The sequence below is a fragment of the Gasterosteus aculeatus genome, chromosome 1 (assembly GCF_964276395.1).
Source record: "Gasterosteus aculeatus chromosome 1, fGasAcu3.hap1.1, whole genome shotgun sequence".
NCBI classification, from domain to species: Eukaryota; Metazoa; Chordata; class Actinopteri; order Perciformes; family Gasterosteidae; genus Gasterosteus; species Gasterosteus aculeatus.
This window is the reverse complement of record NC_135688.1, coordinates 19852188-19873966: the sequence shown is the minus strand read 5'-3', so window position 1 is coordinate 19873966 and position 21779 is coordinate 19852188. Positions and strand designations below refer to the sequence as shown.

General features: G+C 43.6%; 1 protein-coding gene across 1 annotated transcript in view; it reads left to right on the top strand.

Annotated features, from left to right (window-relative positions):
* bcas3 (BCAS3 microtubule associated cell migration factor) overlaps positions 1-21779 on the top strand; it is a gene marked incomplete in the record, with an annotated part of 263195 nt that overhangs the window by 84424 nt on the left and 156992 nt on the right. The window contains 5 exon segments of the mRNA XM_078098554.1: positions 273-438; positions 521-618; positions 6607-6707; positions 10692-10888; positions 11473-11570. Of these exon segments, the coding sequence (XP_077954680.1) occupies positions 273-438; positions 521-618; positions 6607-6707; positions 10692-10888; positions 11473-11570 (660 nt within the window).

The following is a 21779-nucleotide window of genomic DNA, read 5'->3' as shown; positions in this document are numbered from 1 at the left end:
AGGTCAGCAGATGAATAGACTGACCTGCTAAAGAAACGGAAATTTGAGTGCAGCTAAAGTTCAGCTGAATTACTAGTACTAGCCCTATAACTACAAATATGTTGTTCCTGCCCAGTATTTTGGCAAAGTCAACACATCTTTCCCAGATTCCAATATATACAACATCTTGACAAAAGTATAACTGTCTGCACTTTCTCCTTCCTTATTTTAATCAATGTTTTAACAACCATTTTAACTAGCAGATTATGTCTTATTTTCCGTCCCAATCGTAGATCAGACCAGGCAGTCTGTCGTCGACTCGCTGTACATCATCAGTTGCTATGGTAACATGGTGGAGCATGTCCTGGAGCCACGGCCAATTAGCACGGCTCAGAAGATTAGTGATGACACACCTCTGGAGCTCAGCACCTGTCCAAGGGCCTGCTGGACTCTAGCCAGGTAACAATTTGTCGACCACCTGATCCTTGAAAAAGTGCCTCTCATACGGTCTGCCTCATGGTTGATTTGTCTTTTGGAGCAGGACTCCACAATGGAATGAGCTGCAGCCTCCCTTCAATACCAACCACCCCTTGGTGTTGGCCTCAGACCTGGTGCAGTACTATCAGTATCTTCTGGCTGGTAAGCAGCACAAAAATCTTCCTTTATGTGCTCATTGGTTTCCATAAACAAGGCTTTTCATATGATCAAGTTCTGTTTTTATAGGATGCAAAGTAACATTTCAGGAATATATATGTTTACGTATAAATACATAAGTCAGGCCAATACAAATCAATGCATGAGTGATGTGTTCGAAAATTGATTTGTATTCCGCATTACAACACTGTTAAAGCACCTACTCTAAACTGCACAAGTGATCTTTGAGCATGTGACAGAAATATAATCCTGTTAAAAGAAATACACAGGCTCAGGGCAGTTTTACAAGCCAAGCTTAAAAAATAATAAAAATGACAGCAGCATGGCAGGCAGCAGTGTACATTGCATCCCTGGGAACCAGACAAATCTATAACCTCGTGTTCCATTTGTCACTTATTTTTGGTCTCCCTCAGGCTGAGGCTCTGGAATGTTCTGTTTAAACCGATATCATGTAGCCTGACATGGCCAGAAGGTCAGAATACCATCACAAAGTCTGCCACAGTTTTCACTGAGACATTGGTACATTTTATTAGGATTGTATCTGAATTTCCTTCAATATTTAAAGAAGTATGGACAACACAGATATACTTTTGGGATACATTTGATTATTATTCATTTATTATTTATTTAGCTAAATATTCTTAGGTTTTTTGATTATCCCTTTTCTTTTGTGCTCAATTCTGCACTCATCAATTGTTATTACGAAAATGCTATGCTAATTGATCAACTTTATCAATTTAGCTTATTAACCTAACCCACTATTGTTAAATTAACTAGTCAAAGTACTATTAGTAGCATTATTTTCAAACAAAAAAATGAATACCATGGCATTGATGCTATTGGTATATTAGCCTGTGCTGCATGAACTATGTTGTTTATGTACCTATCATCAAAAATCTCTAACATGTAGGTCTGTGTATGTTTTGCTTGCACAGGCTAACGCAGCCATGTTCTCTCCTCTATGTTCCGTACGCAGCATTAGTCAAGGGGGTGACCCCTATTCCCCGCTGATTATCCATGTTGGCTGTGTTGAAAGCCAGTCCACCGCCTCTTATTGGAGCCACATGCTGAGAAGAGACTTCTCCAGTCAGCAGCCATAACATGTCCTGTCTCAATAACTTTGGTGAAGGATACTTCCACCATTTCTACCCTTTCATATGTTCTGAGCCCTGCCAGAAGTCATTGCTGTTCTTCTGTTTGGTCCTTCACCTTGAATCCTTCATTTGCCGCCCACGCTACATGCCGCCTTCGGGGCAGGGTCGCACAATGTCTTTGAGATGCCGTCCTCAAAACCAATTAGCTGACACCCTAAACTCTCTAATTCAATAACAAGTACAGAGCACTTTAGGTTGCCTTCTGAAAGGCCAATTCGCAAAAGCAAAGAGTGCACACGGATGGCCACACACGGAATCAATCCACCCCCTGGAACAGGCCGGCGTTTTGAGCTCGCTCCATAATTATAAACACACAAAATCTGTAATTATCTCATTCGGCTGCTGCAGGGCAAGTGGTAGCTGTGTTTACCCTAATCTCTGTACTCGTCTCCGTTGACCACTACAGTGCTCCAGGTCTGACTGGTAGGATATTTTCTCAAATTAGTGCTAATGGTCCCTCCTAGTGTCAGCGCGATAAGGACACGTTAGAGTGAGGGGCATGCGCGTCAGCTTATTCCACCATTCTCTCTGCCAGCCTGGGCAATGGAAGTGGCTGCATAATGAGAGAGATTCATGGCATTAACATTTACATCCAATTAACAATAGCCAGATAACACTGCCGCGTCTCTTCATTCCCCAAACCAGCCAAGTGTGAACCAATGGGAGGTCACGACGCCATAAGCATAATTGTTCAGCTCTCTACCCACTTCCTGTGCTCCTGCCATTTTCCCTCGGGGCCGGCGTCCCGGACACCAACAACACCGGCCGAGATGCTCTTGGAGTGCAACCTTCCACTTCTGCGCCTTTCAACCGGAGCACAAACTCTCCACATCCTCGTTCTCAGCATGAGTCCCCTTGCCAGCGCTTTCTCTGCTGCCGCGTCCTCCAGGGCTTGGCAGCGCGACAGAGAAGTGATCCAGGAGAAAAAGTCAATTTGACCGTAGGATAAATTACAGCACAGCCATGCGCCCCTTGTCGAATTGCCTCTCGCTGAGCGTCTGCATCATGCCGCTGCGGATTAAACTAGAAAGACGCATAGTTTTTTGCAGAACAAATCTAGGTCTGATTTACATTGCACTTTAAAACAATCACAAGAGAGAACAAGTAGCGAGAAAGGAAATATGACCAGAAGATAACAGCAATGGGGCGCACTGTGAGCTCACCAAGTAGAGCAGGCGTCCCATGCACTAAGGTAACAAGGCTGAATGTTGTCACCCACCTCTGCTCTCCTGACTGGAAAAGTCAAAGAATGAGGGTAAGAGATTAATATCCCCCACAGCTAATTGTCTAACGAACGGATACTGTTCATAAAAAGGTGACACAAGGCAAAGAGGTGCCAGCGCTTGATTGGCAGGCCATGGTTTCTGGTCTCGTGGCTCTATATTGGATGACCCATGCTGATTAAAAATGCAGTATGCAGGGAAAGGAATAGGAAAGGGAGAGGAAGGGCCGGGGTCAGGCCAGACCGGAGCCTCCAGGACGGGATGATAAAAGGCAGCAGTGGCGCCACTTCATGGTCACTATCTCCACCTGTCCATCTGTAGTAGCTACTGGCAGCACTCAGCCTTGCAGAGGACAGCAACTTGCAGCACTGGCCCGGAGAGATAAGGGAGAAGGAGGCACACGTTATACAGTATACTCTCAAAATAGAGGAGATGTAGTCGTGTGATCTGGCTGAATAAAAGCGGTCTGGAGCCAAGATTTTAGTGTTTTGGGAATCCTCTATCTATAGCCAAGGTGGAATAACAGGATTCCTGTCTGCGTCTCCAAAAGTACTCATTTGTCTATTTGGCAAGTGTTTGAATGGCTTTTCTTTTTGGCCAGAGGTGTTAGACCTGCGTAATAACAGAACGACTTCTCCAATCCCTATCATAACAGAAGCTATACTTTGATGAATGTGAGGTTTTCACACTCCCATTAGCTACATTTAGCCTTTTTATTCAGAGTGAGTTTTTTCTGCGTGATATTTACCTAACTGCCCGCAGTATGTTTTCCAACACCTCTTTCCCTGGCCGCAGAGTTGCTCTGAAGCAAACAAACCGGTGAATAATTTACCACCTGGATATCTTGCTGGCTCCTTTGAGTCAGGCAAGGACGGCAGCAATAGAGGCTGTGCTTTTTGGCCCCCGCCCTCCCCTCTCTACCCGTCATATAATGTGCTAATTGTGGAGACTGACTGACTCCCTGGCACTGTCACTCTCTTGGGACTTTGAGCCCCATGACAGGCCGCCCACAGTAGCCCCGTCAATAGATCTAATTGCTCCGACCGAGAGGGCCAGAGTGAAGGCCTTGGAGCATCAGGCGTTTGGTAAAGAGAAACCATGGCGCCATGACTGGGTCAGTAATCAAAGAGAGGCAGAGAAAGGATGGGGTAAGTGTAGCACTGGCTGAATGAAGGAACTGTCAGTCAAATACGCCTTGAATGATATATAATGACTAAGCTATCTCATTCTGTCAGTGTGCCAGCACCTATCTGTCAGAGTACTACTCAAAAGAGGAAAGCGAGAGGAGAGGAAAGTGGGAAGGGGGACAGGTGGACCAGTCGAGAGGGAGCCCTGCAAGCAAAATCTCTGGCAGCTAAGTGTGGCGGGTCAGTAGAGAAGTAGATGATGTAGAGAAGGTAAAAATAGAAGACGAACTAAATGAAACTTAAAGAAAAACCAATGAGAGAGATCAAGGTGAACAGAGCGGAGGCCCAGACAAGCCGGCTATTCTCTGTCCACCGTGAGGCCGGCTCTCCAGATCTATCAGATTGTTAGCACCTTATCTAACTCTGGAGATCAGCCCGTTCGGCCTCTGGCCCCATGAGGTCGGCTACATCAATACCCGGGCAGCCTTTCTTCTTGTTCTGACTCCTGCTTCATGTAAGACTTCAATAAAGACTGTGGCATAGACAAAGCTTTTAATCAACGGGGCTGTTAAAATAGATACAGACCAAAACAATTCAAACCTGAGGTTATGAAGAGCATTTCTTTTCCTGAAAACAAAGTTTGCATCACCCGGTAACAGGGAAAGTCTCTCGCGCACAAAAATAAAGTGTTCATCTAATAAGAATTACCAGCACTAGTATATTATTTACCAATCATGCAGTGCTAATTCGGTGTTACTTTTGGAACTCTACGATTATTTTTATTTGTCAAAATATGTGGTGCACCATCAAACTGTGCATCCAGAGTCCCTTTCTAGATTGCAGTGCAATAAGTTTGCACTTACAAAATGCTGTCCGTAAAATGACATCGACGTTGTGTCTCTTAAGAGCCAGTAATTGTAAAAGCAGCTCTCCGGACACGCCGATGTGGCTGTAACCGCTGCGGTCAGTCTGGCTCCTGACGTGCACAAAGACACACACACTCACTCGCACACAGAGAAAAGAAAGGTTGTGTCTTCTCTTGACCCGTAGGGATGACCAATAGCTCCCCACACTGGAGCCGGGCTATGACCATTGACAGCCCCCCCCCCCCCCCACTGGAAACCTGATATGCAGCCAGTCCACCAACTGCTTCAGAACATCAATAATTAATTAGGGGGGGAGAGGGGTGAGAGAGGGGAGAAGGAGAGAGAGAGAACATTAACATGGTTCTCGACACAGTAATTGTTTCTTGGTATATTCTGGTAATATTGTTGACCGTCTCTGAAGTGGAAATGTGAGTAATCAGTAACTCTGTCCGACAAGATTTGTCTGGCATAGGACACAACACAGGCTTTGTTTTTCTCTTCCATTCTAAAATGACACGAGGACCCTTATGAATTCACAATTTCAAGAAAAGAAATAAAAGCACACCAGGCTTTCCGGAGAATTAATCCCTGTGAGAATTATCTGTTGATCTTTAAATTACATTTTCTTCAGTGCCGTGAAGACCTCAAACTTGTTTCCGTTTTCCTCTTTCATTTATTATTTTGGAGTGGAGGCAGAAATAGGACAGACAAATTAAACCGTTAAATAACTAAAAATGGCTGGATACTCAGAGATATTGTCGGCCACAATATCTGAACTTTGCCACGGATGTTCTGAGCATCCTATTTAAATTGTATGCTTAATCCTGGAGGTTCAAGTTTCGCGAGCTTGCTCAAGACAGATTTTTGCTCCGAAGTGTTTGATTTGCGCTCTGGGATTTTGACATCGACATCTATTTCTCTTAGTTTCAGAGGGATTTTCTCTTTGTATGCTCAGCTCAGACCTCCTACTTTATTAGGAGGTGGTTGCTGGTGTGACAAAGTGTCAAACACCAGACTAGCTTATGAACACCTGCCACGTGTGTGTGTGTGTGTGTACAAAGACAGAAGCACCTCCTGTGCTCCAGATGTGGACTCGACAAGTTTATTAGCCATTCCTGTGTTAAACAAACCCCATCCCAGAGACAGAGAAAGGACTGATTCTGACATTAGGCCTCATTCTCCGCGCCTGCTTATTCAAGCCTGCAGGAGCCCCATCTGTCTCTGGGTTTCTCTTGTTATAACACACATACACCACACAGTTTCTCTCTCACACACTCTATTGTACACTTTGACACGCTTTCACGCACCCATATTCCCATATGAGAGAAATAAATAAATGGGATTTTTCCATATTGTTTATATTTCAGCATAAAATAGTAGCTTGGACTGACTTCAGCCTACATATATTGGTATTGGCTGTCAGTCAAACCCATATGACTCTAATACACTTTGGTGAGCTAGTTGTCAGTAATGATTTTCCTTCACAGGCTAATTTATGTAAATAGTCAATGACAATACAAGATTCCCTACTTTAATGTCATATCATAATTTATGTCATAATTGTCATGTCAACATTTAACCGCGTGTATGTTTGTTTCCTCAGCGATGCCCCCTGGAAGTCCAGGCCCGATCACCCGTCACGAGTCGTCGGACAGCCTGGCGTCGGACCACAGTGGTCAGGGAGATGAGGAGTGGCTCTCTCAGGTTAGACCCCTTAACTCAAAGAATCTCATCTGTAGTGGATTCTGTAACCCTTGCCAGACTGTCAGAATACTTTCTATTGCTCCTCTGTATAAGTTGATTTATTTGTTTACCTACGTCATCCAACTGGTACCTCCACAAAGTGTTATCCTTGTAAACAATTATTTATTAGGGTCCGGCACTTACCCAAAGAGTGGTGTGGTGGGCTGAGTACATCGGTAGATTTGGGGATAATAAGCTCCCTAAACTTTGGTTATTGACTCAAGAGAACACTTGCAATAGGCTTGTTGCTCTAAATAACCAAACCAAATAACAGTTTTTGTCCCCTTGGACTGGAGAAGTACCATGCTCTAGTTCAGAGGAAATGTTTGGTGTTTAATTTAAACTTAAAGCTTCACCAATTCACATCTTACATACATGTCAAAAAGCATATTAGAACTAGTAATTTTCAGTGATCGGTCCACAGGTTATTACCATCATCACCCTCAGTGCTGAGCATCTTACGCTCTTCTTTATTAGTGCAGTGTTTTGGCCTCAACTCCTCTTTCACTAGAGCCTTTTCAAACTTTAGAAGAGGCTGTTTGTGGGAAAGGTTCTGATAAACCCAGTGGAAACTATCGTCCCAAGACTAAACAGCAGGCAGACAAACTAAGAGATGAGTTGGTAAACATAGTGGAGCATTAAGCAGATATACAGCAGATATAGCACTTGTGCAGTGAGAATTTCCCTCAGAAGCTGGTAGAAACCAAAAGGGAAACAAAAAGAAAGGGAATATTTGTGCAAATTGATGCTTACTCTGTTTCAGCACCTTTATTACGTTGGCCAAACTGCATTCAGTATTTGTCAATTTAGAAGACATTATCATGTTTGAATTTTACAAAATGTTCAGAATTAGCACTTGTAAAAGCTACATTTTCCCCACATGGATTCTGTCTTCAATTCATTCAACTTTTACAGGATCTTGGATTTGGTATTTGAAATGTAATTCTTTGAACCCATAAATATTTACTCGTCTTGCTCATTTTAAGTACACACTTTGTGGCGTCTTCCTCATCAAAAAAGGCATCTTTTATTGTGCTGAAATGTTTGGGCCATGTTAAAAAGATCCAGAGCGCACACCTTGGTCTTTTCAGCTTGGTTAACCCTCAAAGCACTCATCTCTGGTGTTGGCAGGTAACCCACTACATTTTCACCATCAATAATTCCACTGCATGCATAATTGATTGGTTCAAATGCACCCCACTTACCCCGCAGAGGCCCTTGTCCATATCAGCCATGATAGCTTGCCAGGAGCAAAACTATCCATTGCAGTAACCTAGATTTTGGGCCACTTCCTGTCAGAGTAAAGGTAGTAATGTGTTCCTCGTTGGTTGGAGATGTAACAGTACAGCTCTGTGTACCTTAGCAAGATGGTGTGCCACCAGCTTTTGGGAAACATTTTAGACTATCAATGGCTTTGAGATAAAAGTACAGTAATACAAAGGTTTATAGATCAGGCAGGAAGGGCAGTTTTCCAATCCTTCATAATACTTTTGAAAGGTTAGGACATACGTATCTAGTACAGGGGAGGTTGGTGCATTGTGAAACGCTAAATACATATATGCTATGTTGAATTAGAGTCTGAGTACTGTCTTGTGGATTTCATTATATCATATCAGTGGCCTTCATTAGATTATCAGTAGGCATTTTGGCGTTGAGTTGGAATTTAGGATTAATCGGCTCTCCGCTAATGAAATGTGAGTTTTCCTCCATGTCAGTGCTCCAGCTTGGGGACATTGTGCCATTTGCCGCCATTCATTGTCAGTTGATCTTCTGCTGACTGACGTTGGACAACCAAACCTGCTGTGTCCAGTGCAGCAATTTATGATTTCTTATAACAATAGTTGGACTGCATAAATCACGGAATGTGTACTTTTTACTTAAAGTATTACAGCCCAATACAATTTCCCACAGCCCAACACCTTTAGGCCAGTTTTTGTGTGTGCTGTTTATTGTGATTTTTATTGTGGCTGTTGGTGTGACAATAAAGAATAGACACCTCCCCTTGGTCCCTGAGGCCTGGTTTTTGGCCGTTGCTCCAATGATGGCATGCCAATGATAAAAGTGTAATAATTCTGTAAGTACTTTGTCTATTTTGACAAAGTTTCTGTAGGATAAAGGGGAATCCTTGTGAGTAATATGATGTGAAATATCAGTATATATGTCACTGGTTAATAAATAAAGTAAGATCTTCGGCCTGAAGAAAAGTCGCTTAATCCATCTTAATTATTGGTTTTGATCCACTTCCGGATCCACAAAAGACCGTTTTAGGGGGGAAGAGGACGTGGTCCGACGATACATAGTTCAACCCAATTACTTTTGAAGCATGCTGGGACCTTGGTAGTCATTAAAAACACCCATCAATGCGTGCACCTTTTCTTTTTGCATCCTTCAGGCCCACTGCATTGAGGGTCATACATAATCGGCAGTTGAATGTTTAAAAGGAAAGAATTGGGCAATTGCCTATTAGTTAACTTGATGTAACATGTTGCCCAGTCTAGAGAGGGTATAGGCATTACGGGGAAATATGTGGCAACATGTCACTGGCTCGGTGCGTCGAGATAGGAAGGGGGGGGTTTAGGGTTGACACTGGACTGTAACATCTGGGTCCTCCATCCCACTGCTAAGTGAACCCACTGGCAGCTGTCTAGTTACGCGGCTGGGCGTGACATTAATGGTGTTAACTGGCAAAGCACACACACACACACACACACACACACACACACACTAAGTGACAATCCCCCTCTTCCTTCTGCGGCCAAATTTGCCCAGCTGTGACAGACCTCCTATATCTAAGCCGGTATATGCATAAATGTGTATAGAGTCATAATAATTAACAGAGCTCTCACTCTTGTCTGAGATGTTAGCACCTGTTTGCCAGAGATGAAGCAAAACTCTTAGCCGAGTTCAGGGGGGAGGTGAGAGACTAACACATACGAAGTAAAGATGTAATGAAATATGAACAGTGAGACACTATGTGGCGCATTGAGTGCTGCGGGGAGTTTAAAGTCTGATTTAGGATGGGAGAGTGAAGAATGTGAGGCAGGAGATGTTTGGTCAGTAAATGGAAAGAGGAGATGGAGTATGCAGCAGGAAGTACTACTCCAAAGTTTGAGTCACCCACGGCGTATCCCTCTCTTATCCTACTTTCAGCCAGCATGAGTACCACTCAGCTTAGGCGCCCCTGGACCGCCTGCCATGCCAGCGCCGTCTTATTCTCCCAGTAGGCCTCACCTCAGCCTCGTGTGTCATGCCATTGCTAGTGTCACACTCCTATTAACCCTCTGGGAAGGCTTCCCATCATATCGCCACCACTCCCACCAAACACAAGACCCTGACGAGTTCTGACAACATCCTCAGACCTTTTAGTGGTGCAAGAGTACAGCAAGCTCTTCGTTGGGTGTCATGTTACTGAGTTCATGTGAGTACTGTATAGGGTGAGTATTGGTACATAGATTCACCCAAACCACCATGTCTAATCCACTGAGGGCGACTTCTCAGAATTACATCAAGGGCTTTATCCTTGACTAACTGCCAATGGATAAGCAAAGGACAATATGTTTAAGAGAGATACATAAATTTTTTAGGTGAAAATATAGGTCAGTTTGTTCTTGCGTCCTCCAATAAATAGATGCACCAGGTGATTTGTTTACACATTGAGCAACCAGCATTGGAATCAGTTGAAAAAAGGACAGGCACATTCCAAAACTATTCATTGGGTGATTAGATGAACCTTGTGTCACAAACTCTTGCCGAAGCCAGTCCAGGGAAAGAGCAAAGATAGCTTGTGCCATTTTGCCTTTGTAGAAGAAGTACTTCACGAGACGCTCATTGGTCGTCACTTGCACATACATTTGTAATATGCGACCCTGCGATTCCTGCAAAATTTCATGATAACAACAAATGATTCTCTTATCTCCTCACTAATCTTTACCATCGTGTTCCCAGGTGGAAATTGTGACCCATACAGGGCCTCATCGGCGCCTCTGGATGGGCCCCCAATTCCAGTTTAAGACTCTTCACCCTTCAGGCCAGACCACAGTCATCTCCTCTTCTTCCTCAGTCCTTCAGTCCCAGGGTCCCAGTGATGTCCAACGGCCACTGCTGGACTTTGATACAGACGACCTGGACCTACACACACTGAGGTACTTTCGAACTATCAAAAGGAATCCACCCTCTAGTAAAAATGTTGGTTTGGAGGTGCATAGGCTTCAATCTTAATGTGCAAATCCACAAATGCATGAATTACGGCTTACCAGTAATTATCCTTACAGGAGCATGTATAATAATAATTTTCGTTAGTGTAAGCCTCACTAAAACAACAATCTCATAATCCATCGGCCGGGGGGCTTGAAGACAGATAGACCTTCAGGCCAAAGGGGCTACTGTAATGAGCATAAATACAAGCAAGACTTTCGTTTCCATTCACCGCCCATTGTTTACTATCCTATTTACATATTGAAATGTGATATTGCAGTTGAGAAGTAGCCAGTTTTAAAGCTAATTTTAAACCCCCAAAAAGCAAATTCATCGTCAGACTATACGTCCGAGACTGTATTTTGGCTAATACAATCTGCCTTTTTTGTACTCCGAGCCGACTGCATTTAACCAAAGCTGGATGTGACTTTAAAAACTAGACCACAATCAGAAACCTGAATGTTTTCAATGCAAAAATGAAAGTCCTAAGACAACTCCTCACATCATCTACTCATATACTGAATGTGTGCAGAATCCAGCCGGTACGTTCAGAACCAGTCAGCATGCCTGGCTCATCACGGCTGGTTGCAGATCGTCGAGGACAGTCCAACATCATGGACACAGGTTCAGGTAGGACTCTTGTTTGCATCTCTCTAGTGTATTTGAGTACAACCTCAATATATTGTTTCCTCAAATGCATCCTTCTCCTACCTGTTTCAATTAGATATAGTTCATTCTACTCCACCTACATCACCGTAGTCTTTCATTGTTTGGGGTTAGAGTTTCCCATTAATCCCAACGTGGAGCCCTCTATGTTGTTTATGTTTGACTCATGTTTAGGTTTATCTACATTACTCTCCTACTTGGCGTCTACACTTTCTGTCGGCCTCTTGCAACCAGAGTGATTGGCAACTAGAACGTTATAATAATGTTTGATGAGGCAATGGAATAGAAAACTATATGTGTCTTACCTGAGTTGATTAAATGTATCGGACCCTGATTACAGCAGTACCTTCTGCAGTAACATACCTGCTTTATATCTTACAACCTTCTCCGTTTGGAATGATTTAAGTTAATGTGGGAAAAGGATGCAAACGGTGTGACATTGCTAAGACGTCGGAAAACAAAATGTTGAATGCGTGAAATATTACACAAGATCACCCACTTTCTACCAAATGCTTTGGCAGCTGAGAGCTCGTTGAGGGATTTGTTGTATGACTTGTTTCCTGGTTGTAGCTAAAGAAAGTATGTAAAATAGTTCAGGAACTACATTTTTGCTTCTCAACAGTTTACCTTATCATTCACTGTATTTATTCCATGTTCTTGCCTTGTATAATGCTTATATCTTCTCAACATCATGTCTATATAGACCGACTATTGGGACTAATCTGTGTCTGAGGATTTCTTTTATTTTGTGTCCTTTTGCGATGTGTCAAGTGAAAGGTTGTTAAAATGTAAGCTGGAATCCCCTTCTTTTAGACACTCATATAGCAATTCCAAAATGATTGTTTGTATGAGAAATTAATTATTACTAATTTAGACATTCATATCTTGAGCATATTACTGCCTACTTTCACTACTGTTGACAACCTAAATATATGGTAAAGAAGTAAGAAGTCTGTTTTTTAGCCATTTAGCAGTTTTGCCTCGTCCCACATGTGTTGCATCCCCGTAGTTTCCCTATTGTAGTGTGCTCCGTGCCCGTATTCTGTAATTAGATAGACAATTGTGATTGTTTGAATAGGCCTGTACAGTCTATCAGCCATCGCATACGATTGATTTAGTTTCAAGTGATTTTGATGTCCCCCTACATGTCTCCTTTAATCTGGTTACGATGTTAGGCTAATCCAATCACACACAGATGAGAGGATTTCCCCTTCAAAATATGTCTTTTACTCTCAAAGTATAATGCTGTTACATGGGTCTTGTGAGTGTGCGTGGTTGTAAGTGATTGTGTGTGTGTGTGTGGATTATTCCTGGAATTTACTGCCAGTGTGGGTGAGGGAGCCATCACTTATTGCGTGACATTATATCCTGTTGCATTGTGTGATAGAAGAGATATAGGAGCGAGTGTGGCGTCTGTGGCATTATCTGCTGTGTCTTGGTAAGAAGACTTCATTCATCTGATCCGCCCTCACACCGACACATAGGCACTCCTGGCTTTTTTCAGTCGGGTGTCAACAAATATTCACAGACTTTGTCGGAAAAAAGCTGTGTGACAAATAGTTTTCTGAAAGGATGTTTTTCTTTTCCAACTCTTATCAACGTGCCAACGTGCCTTCTAGAAAACAAGTGTATCACATGAATTTAAATATGGTTTTACCATTTGGATTGGAAGCTGTGATGTTCTGAATGCAGAGAAGATGCACAACTGGATCACTACACTAAATATAGGCTGTATAAATTGTTAGCTAGCTTACCAACATCCATTGACAGTACAATAGGCCTGCCCCGTTTGTACACGCCATTGTCAGTTTTTTTGACTGTGTCATAAAACCTGCATCCATTTGATCATGAATGTATTTTTGGAGATATCTTGGTTGGTATGATTGAGGTAGTAATAAGACAATTGATCATAAAGCCCTCTGAGGCAAATTTGTAATTTGCGATCTTGGGCTATACAAAATAAAATGAATTGAATCATGGACTAGTTTTTCAAATTGAAAAATTAAGATTTTTTTTGTGTTTCACTATTTTCAGTAAATAAATATATCATTAGTTATTCAAAGGCAAATGTAAATGTAGAGCAGTGGAAACAATATGTTAGATGTTTGCTACAACTCTTACCAATTGAACAATATCATGACCCTTTTTTCTTCTTCTACACAGCTTGAGACGGGGGGACTGTGTATTCACAGTCTCCCCGTCTCAAGCTGTGTCCTCTATGTCTTCAGTTGAGAGCAGAGAGAGGCAGGAGGACACAGAGCCGGGTCGGAGGCATGGAGTTGATGCTTATCTGTGTGTGTGTGTGTGTGTGTGTGTGTGTGTGTGTGTGTGTTCGTGAGCACGCGTAAGGAGGGTTCATTGTTGTGTCCACGCCACTGCCATGGCGCCGCCTCTTATCACACAAAGATCACTTTTGTCTCACACTGTCAGGTACACCCCCCTGTGTATTGCAGAACTTTCAGAAATGACTTTAAAGTTGTTTCCCTTTTTTGAAAGATACTCTTTTAAATTAGAAGGAGTGTGAAACAGATAAAAGGTAAGGTATGTTCATGCACTTACAGTTCTGCTCAGATAATGAACTTAACTGGAACAAAGTTATTCATTTGGGTTGGACACATTTCTGAGTTGTACGCCTTAATGTTTAACTGAAAATTGATTCTTTGTTGTACGTAAAGCCATTAGAGAATGATATTTACTTCTTTCAAATTCATTCAGTTGTATGTCAGTACAGTGTAACGACTCACTTCCCAATATTCAAGGACAAAGCTGACAGTTGGATTTTAGGAATCACTGCACTGTATCAGTCTGGTGGTTTGTCTCATGTCTGCTTTCACACGTGATCATTTATATGTGACATGTATATACATCTTGACACGAAAGAGCAAGTCACATGGAAAACCTCAATCTCAAGTGTGCAGTATCTGTAAAAGGCTCACTCTATAATCTAATTTCTTTAATGTTTTGCTAAATCCATGGTTTGATCCAACTTGTGAAATGCGTTTAACATGTGAGGAATGAGCTCTAAGAGACCACGCTACACTGCAGCCACACTCTGCTAATAAAGTGTGGCCTGCTCGTGTGTTCCAGTAAACGTGTTGCCTTCAGGCTCCTCGGGCCCACAGAAGCCATAAAGCTGCAGTCTTCCCTAGAGTGACTCACTTACAGTCAGTCAGTCTCCCCGGTGTCTGCTCCCATCTTATCTCAACCCATACACTCTGCTTATCTCTGCCTTCCCCGAGGTGATGGGACGCCATCTGCATGGAACACAAACACACACATACACACACACAATGTGTGCTGTACAGTGCTTCCAGTCATGGCCTTTTGACTCAGCATATCTGTCTGAATGGAGGGGGCCGAGGAGCCCCACACCAATGCTATTGTCTCACTTTCTACCAGCTACAATATACAGGATCAATGCGTCAATACCCCCCCCCCCCCCCCCCCCCCCCCCCTATCTGCACCCCAAGCCTGCGTTGGGGTATGTGTGTGTCTTGTGTGTGTCTTTGTGTGGGTAGAGGTGGCTTCAGTCCTAGCTAGACTACACAATGGCATTTTGTGGCCCTGGACGTCATATCTGGAGAGAAAGAAAAGGAGACAGACCTGAAAGAGAGATAACACTGCAGGACTGGAAGAAAGAAAGAGTATTTAATCCCGCTTGCGTGAATGCATGTGTGTGCACTGATAAAGCTGCGCCCCCCCTCTACACTACTGTAGATGTGTTTTGACTCTTCAAAGAGAGCCACCCTCCAAAATAGGAAATAACAACACAGTCCCCTGTCTGCAGCATCAGCCATTTTGCTTTTTTTGTCGTTGTCATCTTCAGTTTGTGTTTGTGTACTTACGTCCCTGTCTTTGTCGCCACATCTCACTGTTTGCCTCCCTGTGTGCGTGTGTGTGTGTGGGGGGGGGGGGGGGGGGGGGGGGGTTATCTGTGGCGGTGAATCAGTGATAGTGTGTTAGCTGGCGGCAGAGCAGAGCAGGATGACATGCAGCTGGCTTATCACAACAAAGCCGAAGACACTTTAGGGAGCTACTGGACTTTGCCACTGGTCTGTGTGTGTGTGTGTGTGTGTGTGTGTGTGTGTGTGTGTGTTGGGGTTGAACAAATCAATCAGATGTCTCCTGGTTGACATGTTTGACCAGCATAGAATAGGAATCGTTGAACTGAGGCCTTTAGTTTAGTGAGGCCTACTCAGTTGAACCACAAAGTGTGTATCTGGCCTGCCGTGCTGCGCGAGTACAGATGTGTGTGTGTGTACTGTATGCTTGCCCTTGTGACTTCATTCTAGTATGTGTCATTCCATTAGCAGCATCCTGTACAACACTGAGTTAATCAGTGTGGGATCTGCAGCTATCAGCCATTAGCCACATCCACCCCATAGTATCACAACTCACTTCCCTCCACTCTCTCTTTGACGGTTTATGTATATTTGTGATTTTCACAGAGAAACATATTTAGCTCTCGTTTACTGCACCGATTGCTAAATGTATATTTTGAAACAGTGGGCTTAATGTGTGGTTATTGAGCCTCTCTGGGGCTGTTGCATGGCTGAATCAATTAATCTCATTTTAAACCAAGAAGTGCCCCTAAGCAAATCATAACACCCACCCTCAGTTACTCAATACTCATATATCTGTAAAACAGGCCTATGGCCTTTCCAGTGCGCCCCCACCCTATTCTACATAATTGTGCTACTACCTAAGTTCTTAATTACACTAATAATGAGCAGCACTCAGGGAAGTTATAGTCTCTAACCCCTTTCCCCCCACGTATTATCAACATTTGATTTGATTTGATTAATAATATTGGTGCTAATGTGATTCTCCAAAAGCTCCCAATAAATCTATTGTTGTTCCATCTGCACCTCATTCAAGATATTGTTGGAGAGACCCCTTGATGGAAGTGAGAAGTCTCTGGAAATACAAATGTCATCATTCATGAACCTTGAAGTTTAATGCAATGTGAAGCACTACTGCGTGCATTAGTTAAATGTTTTTCATGGCGCACATTATTGGTGGTCACTGAACTAAAACCTGCAGTAGCACTGTGATGCCATTCTTTAATGTAAGTGTGTGTGTGTGTGTGTGTGTGTGTGTGTGTGTGTGTGCATGCACCTGTTAGCATCCCCAACAAAGTGCCCCCTTATCCCAGTAACCCAGCGATTCTTCACCACCGTCAGCACCACCCTGAGGCGAGAAGGGGGTTTCCCCGGCGTTATTGTTCCCACAGAGGCCAGAGAATGAAAAGTCATCTTCTCCTCCCTCTTCTCTCCTCCCCTTCATACTTGAGCAGCCATTTAAAAGACTAGGCACCTGTGCTGTGGTATTTTGTCCCCCGTTCTTTTTTCTAATACACACATACCCCAGTAACCTATACCCCACAATTACCTCCCAGGCTTATAAAGGGCCCTTGTATTTTTGTGCCACAGTGGCCACACTGACAACAGTGATGGCGCAGGCCGAAAGATGCCTGGCCATCCGATCTCTTCTTTAAAGACAAATACCCTCATTTCCTGTGCCCCCCTCTCTCCCCCTCCTTCCATTCCCTCTTCTGATTTTATTTTCATCAATAGGCACCTTTGTCACCTTGCCGCCACTGTGCCACCCCCCCCCCCCTCTCTCCTCAACCATCCTGTCCATCGCCTCAGGGTGTGTTTGGTGACCCATTGGTTGGTGACAGGTCGTGACAGCAGCTCTCGGCAGGCATCACCGCTTCTTTTTGTTTGGCCATCACCAGCAATCAGGCAAAGGTAGATCTCAGGAGGAAGAGCGATGATCTGCTGGGAAATCTGAAAGAAACGGAAGCCAATTTAAGACGAGTAACGCGGGCGACGCATCTACAGAGGGTTTGCCTGCTGTTCCTGGAATTCCTGGAATAGCTCCTAGTGGTTTGAAATGCCTATTCCAGACAGAGGTCAATGTCTCTCTGGGAGTTGGAGTTGAACAGACACTCGATGTCAGGAGTGTTTTTGCTGCTCAACAGTTTAAGAAGTAGGATTCCTTTGAAAACTCTGTGGACGTCTTTTCATAATGTTTTTTTCCCAAGGTGAAATGTATCTTAACTTACAAGCAATGCTGCTTGAGACACAAAACTGCACAACGCACCACGGCCCTACCCACACTCCAGTACACACACACAAAGGCAGGTTTCTAATTAACTGTTGAGCAGCTGTGTGGAAAGCAAGTGAGTGACCCGGAGTCGCTGAGGGCCGTGATCTACACATGTGGGATGATCACGGTAGTCTGCACAAACGTGGTGCGAAGGGAGGAGTGCTTTATTCCACCTGTCGTGTTACAGGCCGTCCAATCAAATAGGCAGCATGCGCCCAAATGTTATCGTTGTTTTATCAAAAAGATGCAAAATGTTGATATGGACTGTACATATTTGTAGATATGAATCTAGTACATTTGAAATGAGAACATTGCAGTCATACAAATGATATCCATTCAGCAGAGCGGGACAAGGGGAATTCTTGCTAAAAACGTCCAAAACCTTTGTTGTCATAAAGGTGAGAATCTCCGTGGTAAATCTGTGCACATCAAAGAAACATATAGCCAGCTTTGGATTTGAGCCAATTACAGAATTACTACATGATTTTTTCTTTCATTCTTAGGTTTAGAGTCCTGAAACATTCCCTCCTTAGAATGTGAGAATAAACGTTGACTGTATGTCAACGTTTATTCTCACATTCTAAGGGAAACATGTTTTCTCATTAGCGTGGTCCCAGTTGAAGCCTTGTGAGTCTCCAACCTAATTGGTTAGCTTTAGTTAAACACACACACACACACATCTTAACATATCGTCCTTCAGTTTCAGCAGTTTAAAGAGGGTTTTCAAATTGGTTTCATGACTCTAGCCAGTCTGACAGTCTGATGTATTTTGTGCCCGTTCCAGTTCTCCATTAAGCATATATATGTATATCACTTTAGTAACTTTGCGTTAGCTTAGGTGAGTGTTTGTGCGAGTGTGTGAGGCTTCGGGACAATGCTTTTGCCACATGTCGGGATTTATGGCGGGAGTGTGCGTGACTGAGAGATCAAGGAGTGACATGGATTGATATGAGTGAGTGCTGAATGAATGTTTTTCTGCTGCTGTTATCTCTCTGTGTGTCTGTCTGTCTGTCTCTCTTTATCTCTCTCTCTCTCTCTTCCTCTCTCTCTCTTCCTCTGTCTATGCATGTGTATTTTTGTGTTGGTGCACTTATAATCTGAAAGAGATGGAATGCCCTCCAGCATCAGTGTTATACAGCCATTGCATGTGTGCTCTGTTTCCATGTGACTGTGTGTGTGAGTGAGCAGTGCCAGAGGGCAGTGAAGACTGAGCAGCTGCTCTTATAGTGACTGAACGGACACCAATGTGTCGGGCATCTGCCATGGGTTCACCCTGCCGCCTACCCACTGAAGTGTGTGTGTGAGTGTGTGTGTGAGAGAGAGAGAAAGTGTTGGTGTGTGTCATCATGTCATTCTGTCTGCCACTGATTTCAGAATTGTGTAGAAATTATGATATTGTAGAGAAGTATTGATGAATGTAACTTTGATTGACATGATGGTGACGATTGTGTGTGTGTGTGTGTGTGTGTGTGTGTGTGTGTGTGTGTGGCTGTTGTGTGTACACCAGCTGCTGAGACAGAGGATCATGTTTTTTCATGTCCAGTGTGAAAACACTCACGCATGTGCACACTCACATGTTACAGAGCGACACTGTGTCCCAGTGCGAGGGAGGGGGTCGGGGGGGCTGCCATTGGTGCCACCCTTTCATTCCTATGACCTCAATCTGCGGCGGGCGCCCTGCCAGGCTGGCCGTCCCTCCGTCTGCTGGGCCTGACATAACTTTCAAGATGTGAAGGGGAAGTCGTGGCCCAGCAGTGACCTGACCTCTCGCACACACTCTGCCACACACACAAGAGTTCTGATATAAAACATAACCATAAAACAGACACTGGAATCTTAATGTTTAGCTTCTTATGTTTGCGATTTAGTTTTGACTTCCTTTATTTGGTATTGTCAATGACCTTTGCAATGATTGTGTACCTGCTTTCATTTTACAAACTGAGCAGTAAATCGTTTTGACTACAAAAAATAGGAATGTATGTAAAATTGCGATGCAGCCCCACATGGCTCACAGGATCAATATGAGTTGTGTCACACACACATACTTTTGTATACCCTTAGAGTTAAACCTTAATCTTTCTTTAAAAGCAATCCGGCGAGGCACATTGATCAAAGTGGAACTAAATGGTCTTTGCTGATGATAGACATCCGTTAACAGTTTCTGTAATCATTCCCGGGTTTTTTCAGATGTAACTGAAAACACTTATTTGGGTGGGTACGACCTCTAATTCAGCAGTAAATTAGGACAAATCATCTAGCTCTTTAGTGTTTTCACACTGGAGCCATTCCATCACACAGCCCCCCTCCCTCCAAACAAAAACCGCCAAGGACAAACACATTGTCATCCCGAGTGACACATCCCCCTCTGGATTCGCCATTGTTGCTTGTGTGCCTTCATCTCGTCCTCCCTCCTTTCATACTTTGCTCTCCCTCTCTCTCTCTGACGCTAACCCTCTCTGACAGTGTCTCCATGCTGCCGCGCACTAATCCACCTCTGAGAGGTGTTAAAGCACTTACACACACACACACACACACACACACAGAGGGAGCGTCGCTCTGGATCCCGTAAGGTATCGATCTACCATCCCGCTCTCTCTAATGGGATTCTTTACACCTATGCATGAGAAATGCCTAATGCATCACGTCACATACAGTATGATGGAATCGCACACGCACACACTCTTTCATACACACAAAGAATAATGGCAAGCTGGCAAGTGTGGAGCCAAGAGTACAGAGGAGGAGAACGTATTCAGCAGCATATTTCTCTGACACACATGTGACCGTGAAATGACCGATCTACAACTACCAACATTATTTCACCGGCCGAAATAACCTCTGGCTTTGCTGGTAGTTGTGTAATATCTAGTCCTTTCTTCTGTACGGAGCAAACCGGCTTCATGCTGAAGGGCCTTGATTAGATGAAGGTTATCCACACCTTCCAAAAGCTTCAGGCCTGGAAGCAAACCAGAAGGTTCCTTCAGTCCATTGTTGTCTGTGTTTCCACACAAATGTAAACCTGCTAAGATTAGGCAAAGTAGTCAGCCGCCTGCCAGTTTCACCTGAAAAATAAATAAAATCATGGGATAAAATTGGCCCATGCATTTTGTTATGAAAGACATGTGGAGGAGAGAAATAAGGAAACGATTTGATCATTTATTTGTATTGTAGTCTAACGACTAAAACAAAACCATTTCTCTCTTGTTCGGTCCTTCTCTCTATTTCTCAGTGTACATATTGTGATCACATCTATCTGTTAAGGAAGTTTCAAACTCACTTCAACATTATGTAACACTTTTACTCTGACAGTGTATTTTCAGTGAAATAGTTTCTGTTTTTACTATTTTATTATTATTCAGATGCCATTTAACTTTAATTGTTGGCAAAAACAGGGAAATCCAATCATCATTCGGTGGAAAAGCTTTTTGGGGGTGATGAGCAGTATGAGTGGGAACTGTTGACTTTCAAACAGAACTTTCATTCTTTCCCTATCTTCATTGCCTCTTCCTTCCTTTTGTTTTCCTTGGTGTCACCTCGGGGCTGACCAGGCTCGTTTCCTCAGCAGGTGTGTGTGTGTGTGTGTGTGTGTGTGTGTGGCGTGTGCGTGAATGTGTGTCTTTCTCATCGTCTCTGTGTGTGCATGCATGCGTGTAGTGAAATGCGTGTGAATGAGCGCACATTTACGTCGATACAATCTACTCACCTGCTGCTGTCACAGAAGCAGCCATTGTGTGTTGATGCTGGCCGGCTGACCAATCCCCTCCAGGTGACAACAGGTGTGTGTGTGTAGAGGCATAATATGAAGGAGGATATTGTTTGTGCCCGGGTGATGGGAGATGGAGGGAGAGGGGAAGAGGTTACAGCCTTTCTCTCCTCACCTGGAAATTATGTCCTACCGCCATTTTTGTGGAGTGTGTTTTCAATCACCGCAGGAACGTGAGAAATGTCCGCTTGGGAATTCCTCCCCAACTTCCTGTCTGTCTCCCACCGTTTGCCTGTGTGTGTGTGTGTGTGAGAGAGAGAGAGTGAGACAGTGAGAGATGTGTGTCTGTTTTTCAT